Source organism: Arvicola amphibius, chromosome 4 (genome assembly GCF_903992535.2).
Source record: "Arvicola amphibius chromosome 4, mArvAmp1.2, whole genome shotgun sequence".
Classification (NCBI taxonomy): domain Eukaryota; kingdom Metazoa; phylum Chordata; class Mammalia; order Rodentia; family Cricetidae; genus Arvicola; species Arvicola amphibius.
In genome coordinates this window covers 18331441-18344979 of record NC_052050.1, presented here as the reverse complement: position 1 = coordinate 18344979, position 13539 = coordinate 18331441, and the positions used below count along the sequence as shown (strand labels likewise).

At 51.2% G+C, this 13539-nt stretch overlaps 2 protein-coding genes across 2 annotated transcripts; both read right to left on the bottom strand.

Annotated features, from left to right (window-relative positions):
* Nucleotides 1-18: 18 nt before the first annotated feature.
* LOC119813706 (spermatogenesis-associated protein 21-like) lies at nt 19-10122 on the bottom strand. The gene is made up of 10 exons (XM_038329116.1): nt 9990-10122; nt 3848-3893; nt 3407-3631; nt 3245-3291; nt 1842-1985; nt 1373-1444; nt 1159-1279; nt 737-915; nt 402-560; nt 19-176 (listed from the first exon to the last, which is right to left on the bottom strand). Exons 1-10 carry the CDS (start codon nt 9994-9996, stop codon nt 19-21), a joined length of 1158 nt encoding a protein of 385 aa, XP_038185044.1. The 5' UTR covers nt 9997-10122.
* Spata32 (spermatogenesis associated 32) lies at nt 10042-12535 on the bottom strand. The gene is made up of 4 exons (XM_042054861.1): nt 12381-12535; nt 11121-11178; nt 10148-10834; nt 10042-10089 (listed from the first exon to the last, which is right to left on the bottom strand). Exons 1-4 carry the CDS (start codon nt 12533-12535, stop codon nt 10042-10044), a joined length of 948 nt encoding a protein of 315 aa, XP_041910795.1.
* Between the last annotated feature and the right edge of the window lie 1004 nt (nt 12536-13539).

The following is a 13539-nucleotide window of genomic DNA, read 5'->3' as shown; positions in this document are numbered from 1 at the left end:
TTTCGCTCAGCAAACGCTTTACTTGTACAAGCTCTTCATAGCACATCTCTGGAAACAGGCTGGCGAAGGGGAGGAGGGGTGCTTCTGCACTAGAGTTGGCGGAGAGGGAGCCAGCTTCGAGGGGCGCATTTGCTCCAGCGGCTGGCTCGCTAGCCCGGCGGGAGGACGGAGGGGACCTGCGCAGGATAGAGAGTGCAACTCGATAGATATCCAGCGCGCGCTCAGCAACAACTGGGTGCATCTCCTGCTGCACCTGCAGCCCTCATTTCTTTTGGTTCAGTTCCCATTCTATGCCAGCCTCTGCTGCCTGCCAATCACGCCCCATCTGCTGCCCCGCCTCCGCCCCATCTGCCCTGTCCTTAGAGTCTCCTCGGACGATCTGGTCCGCGCTTGAGTCTCACCTTTGCTGAGTGGTCCCAGGTTGGGAGGGAGCTTGGGGCGGCTTGGCTGATGGGGCTTGGGGAAGCGAACGTCGGGGCCTGGGGCTCGGTTCGAGATCCTGCGTTCTGGTCGCGGGCGCCCGGTCAGGTTGGGAATCTGAGCGTAGGGGCTGCGCCCACCTGGGGAGGGGGATCCAGAGGAGGAAGAGGCGGGGACAGTACTGGGAGGGCCCCCTGCGGGAGCTGGTGGAGCTAGGCTGCGGATGACCTGGAGCATCCTTTCCACCTTCCGCGGGGTCCCTCCTCTGTTCCTCGAACCCCCCATCCCCCCCGCCCGCGGCCGGCTTGGGGCGCACCCGCTCTGTACAGTGTGTGCAGGGAGCGCGCCAGCTGGGTACTGGAGAGGCCGCTGAGGCGCGCCGCCTGGCAGAAGAAGGTGAGACCCGTGTGTGCACGCGCAGGCCGACCCTGGCCGCGCGCCCGGCTCTTACTGCACGTGCTCAGCCGCAGAGCCCGCTGCTTCTTTAAATAGTAGCTTGGAGGAGAAAAGTGGGACAGCGGGCTCAGACACCACCTCCCGATCTCTTCCATCTTACATGTGGAGAAAGCAAGAAGGACCGGAAGCTACTTGTCTTTGGCTAAGGATGACCTGGGGCCCAGGAAATGGATCCAGAACTCAGGGCATTCTCTGGGGGGCAGGAATATCAGGGGACTCCCTGCAAGGCTGGGTTCAGTTCTCAGAATGTTGAGTCTGGGAGCTAGGGGTGGCTGTGCCCACCTGGTCACCTCCTGCCCTGATTTGGACGGCACAAAGCCCTCCTTCAGCAGCTTGAACAGCACCTCGAGGAACAGGGTCTGCAGGCCCGGAGGCTCACAGACCCGATTGCTCTTCATTTGACCTGAGTACAGCAAATACAGGCAGAGATGAGGAGGGCTGTCCTCATTCAAGACAACCCCCCCCCACACACACTGCCAATCACCTCACCCCTCACCCATGTACTGAGCCAGGCGGTTGTTGTCAGTGAGGACACCCAGGAAATCCTTGAAGCTTACGATTCCATCACCTGGGGAGACAAGAGGGTGCTGTGGGTTCTTGCTCTTTTGGGAAGTTTGTCCTGTAGATATGTTAATAGTTTAAATATACGTTCAGAATGATCACAACCCTCCCCTAAACCATGTATCTCTTTAAAATAGGTTTTAATAAAGTACTAGTATCACTTATTAGCATACTTCTGTAGAAGCCAAAGAGTTCTAGCAAGTGTGGAGAGAAACCGCTCTTGCCCCGGGAGATGAGGATTGACTCAGTAGCCATGTACAAAGGCTGGGAGATAGGGGTGCTTCCCGGAGAAGGGAACCTTAAAAAAGAACTGGACTGGGACAAGGATTTCGTAGCTCTGGGTAACACTCATTAGGCAGCTGCCCAGAGGCGGGAGAGCACGGAGGCAGAGACGAGACACCTACCATCTAAGTCGGCCAGCCGAAGGGCCTCACACATTTGCTGCGGGCCCAGCTGGATGCCCACATTGCGCAGGGCCACTTTCATGCTGTGCATGTCTACGGTGCCCATTGGGCTGCAGCTGAACAGTTTGAAGATGTCCTGGAAGGCTGAGGGTGGAGAGAGGGGACTGTCACCCAGGTGAGGCCTCTGTGTGGTGGCCCTGCCACTCTGCTGGGTGGGACTGGGGTTTTAACACACTCATGATTAGAACATCACTACAACGGACAGCAGCGACTTGGTGGCCTGCTGCAGGATGGCTCTTAAGATGTTCTAGCCTTAGGTCCAAATCTTCTATTTGGGCATTTTCTTACAAAAAAGCATTTACGACTCATGTCTGGAGGCCAGAGAGAGGGCTCCGCAAGTAAGGGTGCTCGCTGTCCAACGTGACGGCCTGAGTTTGATCCCCAGGACACACGTGATAAAGAGACCTGGTTGCCGTAAGTTGTCCTCTGTCCTCCACATGAGTGTCACGACGCAAGCACACGAGTGCACGTGTGCACACACACCCAAGTAGAAAAATATTTTAAAAACTCACGTGGGACTAGAGATTTGGCAAAGTGGTTAAAAGAGCACATACTGCTCTTACAGAGAGCCTGAGTTACTTGTTGGGTGGCTTACAGCTGCCTGTAAGTCCAGCCCGGGGGAATCTGGAGCCCCTTAGCTTCTGTGAACACTGCACACCCCTCACAACTAAAATTAAAAATCTTTTTTTTTAAATTTGCATCCAAGGTTACATGCTGGAGTCTGGCTCTGTGGCAGCTTGGGAGCCCCACTGGAGTTTGGCATATAAGCAGGCACTCAGATTACCACTGTAGAAAATGATTCTTCTTTGATGGGTCCTTGTCAACATCAGGTGTGACATTTGAGGAACACCTTCTATCCTACGACCCGCCTCTCAGGACAGCCCCTGCGTTTTTTTTTCCCCTTTCCTTTCCTTTTTTTTTTTTTTTTTTTTTTTTTTTTCGAGACAGGGTTTCCCTGTAGTTTCTAGAGCCTGGGATTAAAGGCGTGCGCTACCACCGCCTGGCTTCCATTCCTTTTTTAAAACCCTCCCATCCATTCAGTTACGTCTCTCCAATTACCTAAAATACATTTAGTTTTATTTTCCTTATTTTCTTCACAGACACAGACACAAAGATAATCAGAGACACAGACACACGGAGGCACAGATGCAGACAGAGACACACACACTTTTGGGGCACATCAGTGAGGCCTTGGGCTATAGAGAAGAAAAAAATAGATTGGCATGGAGGAAGGGTTGCAAGGGTCATAAATATGCTAACCTCAGGGCAGGTAACTCCTTGTAATTCTGTCCTGAGCATCCCTCCATAGTTTCCTCTCTACTTCTGGACCTACGGTCCCTTACCTGCCAGCTCCCGGGGTGTCAGGGGTATCATGCTGTCATCGCTGGAACTGCGCCAGTTAAAGGAGTTGGACATGTAATACCTGTTTCGAAGAGATTCCAGGGCCAAGCAGGCCTTGCCCCCAAACCAGCACCCCAAGCCTGGCCTCCACTTCCTACCCTCACCTCTGAGAACTGGTATCCGGGTCTGACCAGTAGGTATTGCTAGCTTCGGGGTCCTTAAATTCTCTTGCCCTTGGTACGGTCTGGTCCTCCTTTGTGGCCATTGCTGCTGCTAGCTCTGACTGGAGCGGCTGGCTTGTCTGCAGCTGCAGCCGCCCTTTCTGCACCCTGCCTGCCTGCTCCTCTCGTGTATCTCGTGTGAGGAGACTCCGAGGCTTCTGTGGAGACCTTGGAGACAGGGAGAAGGCAGGACAGCCCGATCAACTGGGGGGCATAGACTCCAGGGGACCTAGAGGACAAGGGCTGTGGGTGAGCAGGCCCACCTCCTCCCCACAGGGTCCTCAGGCCAGGCTGAATCCACAGCTCTATAGGGGAGGGGCTTTCTGTCAGGCACAGGATGTGAACCCCCAGCTCAGTACCCTGCTCCAGCCCAGTGGCCTGTACCTTCTCAGTGTCGATGGGGGTCTCCTGGTCTTCTGGCCTCTGCTGCCTGAAAGGCAGAGTCACAGGCTCTGAGGCTGCCCAGAGGTTGCCTCTGTGTTGGCTTTTGTCTTTTGAGGGCTGTCAACCCTCTTTCACAGGCTGACTTCCTTCTGGAATGTTCCTTTAGTCTCCCCTAGTCTCTACCTCCCTCCAGGCACCTGAATTTGTGATTACGCTCTGAATCTGAATCAAGATGGCAGAGGCGCACCATGAAAAGCAGGCCACAGAATCCCAAAGCCAGGTACAGGGGCCATGGGCTCCTGTCTAGTGTAAACCCATTAGCCACATTTTAAGTCATTCCATGAAACCTTAATATTTAAAAACGATAGAAATCAAACAATGCTTACTCTCAGGTCACTAGTGAATGGAACTAGAAGCCAGCAGCAGAGAGCCGGAAGATCTCTAAATACTTGGAGATTAAATAATTCAGTTCTAAACAATTTATGGGGCCAGGTATAGTGATGTACACTCATTATTCCAGAACTCTGGAGGCTGGGCAAGAGGATTGAGAGTTTAAGGTTACCTTGACCTATATATTAAGACCTTGTCAAGAGGAGAAGAGAAAGCACATTATTAAAGCAAGACAATGCCAGGCCAGGCATGGTGGTGCATGTCAATAATTCCAGCACGTGGGAAGCAAAAGCAGAAGGATCAGGGGTTCGAGGCCATCCTCAGCTCTATAGTGAGTTTGAAACCAGCCTGGGCAGTATGAGAACCTGTCTCAACAAACAAGCAAACAAGCATGGACAAAAGAAGAAACCTCAAACTAAGCAAAAATAAAAAAATACAACTTATTTGAAATAGCGGGATGCAGCAAAAACTTCTTTTGAGACGTTTGTGGTGTTAGTTGCATGTTTTAGAAAAGGAGTTATCTAAAACCAATAATTAGAGTTTCTACTCCAAGAAACGAGAAAAAGAAGTCCATCTCACATCACAGGTAGAATTAAGGTAATAAAAATGTGAACCAAAGTTAAGATTGAAAGCAGAAAAGTCAATAGTGAAAATAATAAATGCCAAAGTCTTGTCCTTTGAAAGAGTAATAAGGTAGAGCAGGGCTGGCAAGATGGTTCAGTGAGTAAAGGAGCCTGCTGACAAGTTTGATGACCTCAGTTCAAAGGTCAAAGGTCCCCAGGACCCACGTGGAAGAAAACTGACACCTTCAAACTGTCCTGACACACACACAGAGAGAGACACAGAGACACACAGACACACACACACACACACACACACACACACACACACACATCACTACATAACTAAAAAGGTGGGAGGCCAAGATTAATAGCTTTGTGAAAGGGCCATCACTAATGATCTCATGGATATTCGAAGCATAATAAAGGAATAGTATAAATGACTCTGCCTATAAGTTTGATAACCTTAATGAAGTAGGACCAATTTCTTGAAAAGCAGAAGCTGCCAAAAGTTACAGGTGAAGAAATAATCTGAACAGACCTCTATCTACTAAAGAAATCAAACCAATAACCGGCAGCCTTCCACAGAAGAGAAGGGCCCATATAAATTCTCTAATGATTTTTTAAAATAAAACATTTATCGAAGGACCATCCCTTTTCTATGGTATCTTAACTCACCCTGTGAGGCTGTTACCCTGCACTCCAAATAGAAAAAGACTTTTCCAAGCCGGGCGGTGGTGGCGCACGCCTTTAATCCCAGCACTCGGGAGGCAGAGGCAGGCGGATCTCTGTGAGTTCGAGACCAGCCTGATCTACAAGAGCTAGTTCTAGGACAGGCTCTAAAAAACTGCAGAGAAACCCTGTCTCAAAAAAACCAAAAAAAAAAAAAAAAAAAAAAAGAGAGTTTTTCAGAAAACTACAATATTCCTTGAGAACATACATAGAAAAATCTCATTTTTAAACATTATTTTAGCCACCAGGCATAGTGGTATACACCTTTAATCCCAGCACTCAGGAGGCAGAGGCAGGTGGATCTCTGTGAATTCCAGCCCAGACTGGTCTACAAAGTGAGTTTCAGGACAGCTAGGGCTATACAGTAAAACCCCGTCTCAAAGGAAAAAAAAACTAAAACAAACAATAACAAAAATTTTGGCCAGGTGTGATGACACATGATTTTTAATCCCAGCATTTGGGAAGTGTAGGCAGGCAGATCACTGAGAGTTCCAGGCCAGCAGGGCTACATAGTGCGACCCCATCTTTAAAAAATTGTCTTCAGGGGCTGGAGAGATGGCTCAGAGATTAAGAGCACTGACTGCTCTTCCAGAGGTCCTGAGTTCAGTTCCCAGCAAAGACATACCCATCTGCAATGAGTTGTGGTGCCTCAAAACACTGTATACATAATAAACAAACAAACAAATAAATAAACAAACAAACTTTTAAAAAATTGTCTTTAAGGCTTGTGTGTGTGTGTGTGTGTGATATGTATGTGTTTTTGAATACCAGAAGATGACATCTGATCCCCTGGATTTGGAGATGCAGGTGGTTGTGAACTGTCCAATGTGAGTGCTGGGAACTGAACTCAGGTCCTCTGGGAGAGCAGGAAGTGCTAACTACTGAGCCATCTCCAGCACAGATGCGAAAATCTTTGACGAAATATAAGCAAGGTGAAGTCAACAATATATAAAAAGAATTGTACAATACCACACACGATAAATGTAATATTTAAATTAAGCATAGTGTGGTGATGCCTTTAATCTCAGTCCTCTCGAGGCAGAGGCAGGTAGAGCTCTGTGAGTTCGGGGCCCACCTGGTCTACATAGCAAGTTCCAAGGCAGCCAGGGCTACACAGAGAAACCCTATCTCAAAATTAAACAAAAATCAATCAACGATGAATTGCCAACAGCGTGAAGAAAATTAGAAGCCAATTATAGACTTGGAGACACACATTTAAAAGGACCGTTAGCACCAAATAAACACACAACCTTTAAAACTCCACGAAGAGAAAAATTAATCACTATGAAAATGGGCAAACGATGTGAGTACACACTTTAACAAATCAAAGATGTACACATGCAAGGATATAAGATCTTCAGAGAACTGAACCGTAAAGTGAGATGCCACCTGGATTTGGAGCACCAATGCCACCAAATGATGCCGATGAGGAGCATCATGCTGGGGCTGCAAAGCGGTGAGTTACCCTGGAAGTCACTTTACAGTCATGGTCCTTGGCATTTATCCAGAGGATTTTAAAACACAAAATCCTCACCGCGATCCTTATGGCAACTTCCTAAATGCCTAAACGTGGAATCCACCGAGATGTGTTTCGGTAGGTGGCTGGGAGAACAAACGGGTCCGTCTAGATGATGGAATGTTATGGAGTTCTAGAGGGAAATGAGCTGTCAAGCCGCGAGGGGAGTTAGCTGCTTGCTTACGAAGGGAAAGAAGCCTGCTTGAAAAGGCTGCGTGAAGTTCCGGTTCATGCTGGCAAAAGCAAAAGGGACTGGTGACAAATCGGTGGGTGGTTGGAGTGGAGGAGAGGATGAGTGGGCGGAGCGCAGAGGGTATTCAGGACCGGCAAACTATTTTTATGACACTGCAGTGAGACACATGCCATATATTCGTCACAGAAAGTACTCCAAGAGGAAATGAAGCCTAATGGCTCTCTGGGCTTTGGGTGATGCTGAGCCGGTGTGGGTCTGTGTAACCATGTGTCTCTGCTTCAGGATGTTCCTGTGCTCCAGGCTGAGGGGCTGGGGCAGAGGAGGAACACACAGGAACTGTCTGTGCTTACCCCATAGCCCAGGCTGGCCTTGAGCTTGCTATTTAGACAGAGTGTCATGATATATCCCTGACTGGTTTGGAACTTGCTCTGTAGACCAGGCTGGCCTTGAACTCACACAGATCCTCCTGCCTCTGCCTCCTAAGTGCTGGGATGAGAGGTGGATTGCCACCACCTCTGGTTAAAAAATAGAATTTACATTTAAAAACCCCACCCAAACGATAAACTAAAGGCAAATCCTGAGGGCTTAATGACACTCTAGCCAGAAATCTTCCAGTTCTCTTTGTCCCCATCCTAAATTCCGGCCCCTTTCCCTTCTGGCCTGCTTTCCTGCTGCCTAATCCCACGGCCCCATCCCTAGCTATGCCTCAGCCTCCTCCTAGGCTCCTGATGGGCTTCTCCTTGTCAGGAAGCCTGACTAGGGCTGGGAATGGTAGCATGCTTCTCTTATAACCCTAGCACTCTGAAGGCTAAGGCAGGTGGTTTTGCTAGTTCAAAGCCAGCCTGAGTTACACAGCAGTACCCTGTCTCAAAAGAAAAAAGAGTCTGCGTGGTGGTTCCTGCCTTTCATCCTAGTACCCAGAAGCCTGTCAGAGCTACAGAATGAGACCGTCTCAACAATGACAAGGACAAAAGCTGCCATGGCAGTGTAAGCCTCGGCCAGTAATCCCAGCACTCAGGAGGTACAGCAAGAGGCTTGCCATGGATCTGAGGCAGTCCAGCTAGGGCAATGTAAACTCCGACGTACAAGACACAGAAACGAGGTGTGACGTGACTGGCTGCAATCCCAGCACTCAAGAGGCCAAGGTGGAGAATGGCTACAGGTTTGAAGCTAGCTTGGGCTGCACAGAATGAGATGCCAGCCACCATACCTCTCTATCTCATACACACAGCTGTCTGTGAACCAAGCTGGACCCTTCTCTTTTTCTAGGCCCAAATTCCCTTCCCCACTTCACAGCCTTCTGACCTTTACCAAAAGTGGAAACTCCCTCATATTGCCTTTCTTCTGGGCCTTTGTCCAGGGGCATGGTGTCTTATGCAAGTGTCAGGCTGGTGGTGTGTGGGAACTTCTCTGGGTTGCCATGTTGGGTATGTCATCACACATGGGATCTCCTTACATCTGGAGTTACCTCTGGCTTGAGGCTGTGGCCTTCTAAAAGATCAGTCTATCAACCTCAGCTTTTCCCTCCTTCAAGCCAAACAACGTCCTCCCCAGGTCTCCTTACTGGCTACAGGAAGACTTCTCCTTGGATTTACTCTCTCATTCTGGTTAGCCCCACCTCCAGGGAGGCCCCTCCCTCCACACCTTCAGCCCCCACGTCCCTGGATTTAGGCCTAAGATACTGAAGCCAGGGATGGAGTTTTGAGGTGGCCTAGTGGTACGGTAGGTGGAAGAAAAGCAGGAACACTTCAGGGAGGAAGCAAAGTCTAGATGGCTGGCCAGAACTCTCAGGGAATGGGCGGGCTCACGGGAAACTAAAAAGTGGAGGTGCCATCCCTAAAAAAATTGCTTCCAGAATATAGCAGCCAGCTGTGCTCAGTGGTTAGGAGGAGCTGGTCCTCCCAAGCCTGAGCCAGAGCCCAGGCAGAATGGCATGTCCTTGCAATGTCATCACTTGAGAGTCTGCAGTAGGCAGGCCAAGGGTTTGAGGCCAGTCTGGGCTATAGAATGAGACACTGTTTCCAGAGTCCAAGGGATGAGGATATAGCCCAGGAGTAAGATGTTGGCCTAAGTATGCTCAGGGCCCTGGGTTTGGTCCCAGCCCCTTAAAAAAAGAGTCTTCAGCAGGGCCAGCACTGGAGGCTTTAATGCTTTTGTCTAATTTCTCTGGGGTGAAGGGGACGACAACTTAAAATGGATTTTCAGCAATAATGGATTCCCTTTCTTGGTTCCCGGCACTGAGCTGCAACACAAAAGAGACAGTGTCACTAGGGCCTTAGGGTCCGGGGGTCCCCCGCTGCGCCAGTGGGGCAGCTGGGGCTCTGTTCTATGTCTACATGTCATCAGAGGTCAAGGGCTCTGAAGCCCAGCTCCCTTACGCTCACCCACAGAAGTGTCCTGCGCCCTAGAGATGCGACCATTGTGCTCTCAGGAGACAGACGACACGAAACACACCTGTTTCCTAAGGCAACGTGGCCCTGCCCATTTTAAACCCAGGTTTCTGTCCTAGCCCTGGAGAGCTCACCCTCCATGGTCCCCAGGCCTCCTCCGGCCCTGGCTTTGCTACCACACCTCAGGTCACCGGAACCCTATTCCTAGCAGCCTTTGTGAGGTCATTGAGTTTGCCCCTGTCCCCTCCCTCAGCCCCTCCCCTCCATTCCACTTGCACACTCCACCTGGCTATGTGAGACCCGAGCCCATCCCCACCCACATGCTGGCCCTGTGGAAGGACTGCAGGGCAGCGTTACTCACTCTTCATTGGCTTCCAGAAGCTGGGGAGATGAGGGCGGTGCCTGGACAAACTTCACTTCCCCTTCGATGGTGGCCTTCTTGAACCCTGTCTTGCTAAAATCTATGTAAGAGCAAGCTACGCTTCTGGTTTCTTGAGTCCAAGATTCCTGAGTCATCACCTCTTTGGATGATTTCTCTTGGCTCTCCGAGGATATCTGGGTAATCTGTGTAGCCTGGGCATACTGGATGGACTGGACCGGCTGGCAAAGCTCCATAGACGTCTCTTGGGACTTCTCTGATGTACCTTTGATCATATTTTCTAGATTAGGCAAGTCTGTGCTGCTGGAGGAGGCTACGGCAAGGGAGGATGCAAAGTTGATCAGATCTGCCAGGCCAATGGCTGTGGGCAGGGTAGTGCAGGATACCCGGGGACTTGACGGCAGCGGGGCACAGTCTGTGAGAACCTGGGGAATGCAGACAGATTTCTTTTCCCGCGGGCTCTTGCGGTGCTTCTCCAAGGCCCGCTGGAGACTGTGCTCTGAAGCCTGGATGAGCTTGTTCGCCCAGAAGAGGTGTTGGGAGGTCTGCACGCGGATGGAGCGGAACTGGGTGGAGCACGTCTGCTCATCCTCCCTCTTGCTCGAGTTTGCGATGAAGCTCCAGGGCCTGGATGACAGCTCTTCCTCAAAGGGTTTGAGGGATTCGATCCTGGAGCCCTCCTGCTCCGGGCTTTCAATGAAATAGTCCCCTTCAGCTTCAGGTGTGGGCTTAGAGGGTACCACTGGCACCATCTCCTCCAGCTGTGGCACTGGGCCCGGGTCTGGATGAACTTTGAATAGTGTCTCCTTCTTGGGCAGTTCTGCTTTCTGTTGAAAGGTTTCAAACAGAAGTTTAGGCAACAGGAGCTGGACACCCCTCTCCCCAGGGCTCCTCCCACTCCCACACCAAGCCCCTGTCCTGATCCTGTGTGACACACTACTAACCCCTTACATCCACTTGCTTCTCAGAGACCTGCCTGGGCTAGAGAAGCAAGCGCAGAGAAGACGTGGTGAAGGCATGTGTGGGGCCCAGTACTACAGTCCCAGAAGGGACAAGCATCAAGACCCTGCTGTCCTGCCTGCGACCTCTGCATAAAGTGTGTGGTACTCTTACCTCTGTTTCTTCGTCCTCCTCTTCTTTATGGATGTGGGGCTGGTGGTGATAGTCATTCCTGAAGCATAAGGGATCCAAATGGGTGACAGAGATCCAGGGGATCCTCAGTGTTTGGGAGCTCTAGGGCCCTCAAAGCTCTGGCTTTGTACAGGGGTGGGCAAGAAGACCCCTGTGCTACTCCCCACTGTCCCTGCTCCATTAGGAGCTCTGGAGTGTCATATTCTTTGTGCGTGCGTGAGTGTGCGTGTGTGTGTGATGTATGCACGCACACATACAAATGTGGAGGCTAGAGGTTGATCTCGCGTGTCTACCTTAGCTATTCTCCACCTTATTTTTTTGGAGACACGATCTCTCTCTGAACGCTCACTGATTTACTAGAAGGGCTGGCCAGTGAATTCCTGGGATCTTCCTGCTTCCATCTCCCAGCTCTGGGGTTACAGTGTTCGCATGTTCAGCTTTCCCCCTGACTGTGGGATATCTGAACTCGGGCCCTGGACACTTTACCCCCTAACATGGTGGCACTCTTAAGACTTTCCAAACTTCAGAAGCTCTGGAGAGCTTGCTGATACCACTCTCCTACTCCATCTGGTTGGAGGGGGGCCTGGGAATCTTTATTCTTTTTTGGTGGAGGTGGTCTGGAGACGGGTGGGTTTCTCTGTCTCTGGAACTCACTGTGTAGACCAGGTTGGCCTCGAACTCACAGAGATCTACCTGTGGGATTGAATCTGAATGCCGGGATTGAAGGTGTGCGCCACCACCGCCCTGCTGGGAATCTTCATTTTAGTTAAGTGCTCTGGGTGAGACAGGGTGCTCTGAAAACGGCTCCCTACACAGGGAAAGACCCCCTACTCACCTGCCCCACTCCCAGTGGGTAGATTTGAGAAACCATGGAGACTGGGGCAAGTGCAGGGCCCCTTCACTTCTTCTCAGCCCCCTACTCCTTCCTAGCTGCTCCACCCTTAAACTCCTGTTCCCTCCTCAGGCACCTATCTTTTCCTACCTTGGACAGCTCTGTCTGCCCCCACCAAGGCAGCCTTGCCTCTAAGTCCTCCATCCTAGCCCTCTGCCAGGTTTGGAGGCTGAAGACAGAGATGGGATCACAGGCAACCCCAGCCTTGGGCCTGGGCTGTGCTGCTGAGGAGATTTGGAAAGGAGCTACAAAGGGAGATGCTAGTTGGGTGGGAGTGTGTGGTGTTGGGGAAAGGTCCGGGAGCCTGGGGTTTTAGGGGAAGGCCCCGTGCTGGTAGGGACAGTCCTCACGTTCTCTCCACAATGTCCACAGCACTCTTGCCACAGCAGGGAAATGCATTGACACCTGGCCCAGAAGAAAAGCAAAGGACAGGGAGCATCAGGGTGGGGGACAATCCCCGAGCTGGTGCCAAGTGCTCCTGCCTCCCCTCCAGCCCACCCGACATTATCGCTCCCATCTTACACTTTCCCTCAGCACCCCGTCTTCTGTGTCTGCTACCCTCCACTTGCCATCTTGGCCTTGTCCCAGCTCTGGGATCTATCCCCTGCCTCAACGAGCACGGGTGCTGATAGCACTCCATCTCATTGGCTCACAGAAAGCATCCGCGGGCGCTCCCTGTCCAGGCTTCCCATAGCTGGTGGTTGTTGAATCAAGGACTTGAATTCAGGCTTAAGGATTAGCTCTGTTTTCTGCTCTGCCGTCCTCCACAGGAACCCATCACAACCGTGAGGAACTCTCCCACCCCGCTCCCTTCTTCCTCTCTGCTGCTTCCCAAGTTCTCTTTGGTCCCCCGTCACTGATCCAGGCCAAGGCCTCCACTCAGAGTACTTGATCCGAGGTCATGCTAGCTCTGCACTGCTGTGTGGTGAGCTTGACTCACTCCTTGGAAGTCCTAGGAAGCTGAGTCTCTGGGGGCGTCTTGGAGTCAGGAGATAGCTAGAAGCTATCTAATACAGAAGCCACCCCTCGTTCCCTAGAAGTGGGGCACCAGGCTGTCTCAGCCTCTGCTCCCCTGGCAGTGATAAGCATTGGTTGGGGGGATTATGGCTTCTGTGCATTATGCAAAGTGGGTTCCCATGAGCCTAGGGTGGAGCAGGGAATGTTTTCTTTACTTTTTGGATAAGTGTTGCTCCCAGGATTGTGTCAGAACCATGAGAATGAGCTGTGGCTTCCTCCTAGGGATGGAAGCCGTGGCCCTTGCGTGACTGGTCCTAGGCATTAGGATTCACATGGAGATCATAGGTCAGCTGTGTGGGGAGACTTTCAGAGAAGCACCATAGACAGGAACTTGAAGGCCAGCTCTGCCTCCTTGACCCAACGTGTCCATCTGGCTTCCTTTGCACACCTTCAGCTCCAGCTCCATCTGGCCATGAGCAGGACTCTTTCCTGCCCAACCACAGAGCCTCCCTTGGTCACTTTGCAATTTTTTTCTGGATATCTGATCATCAC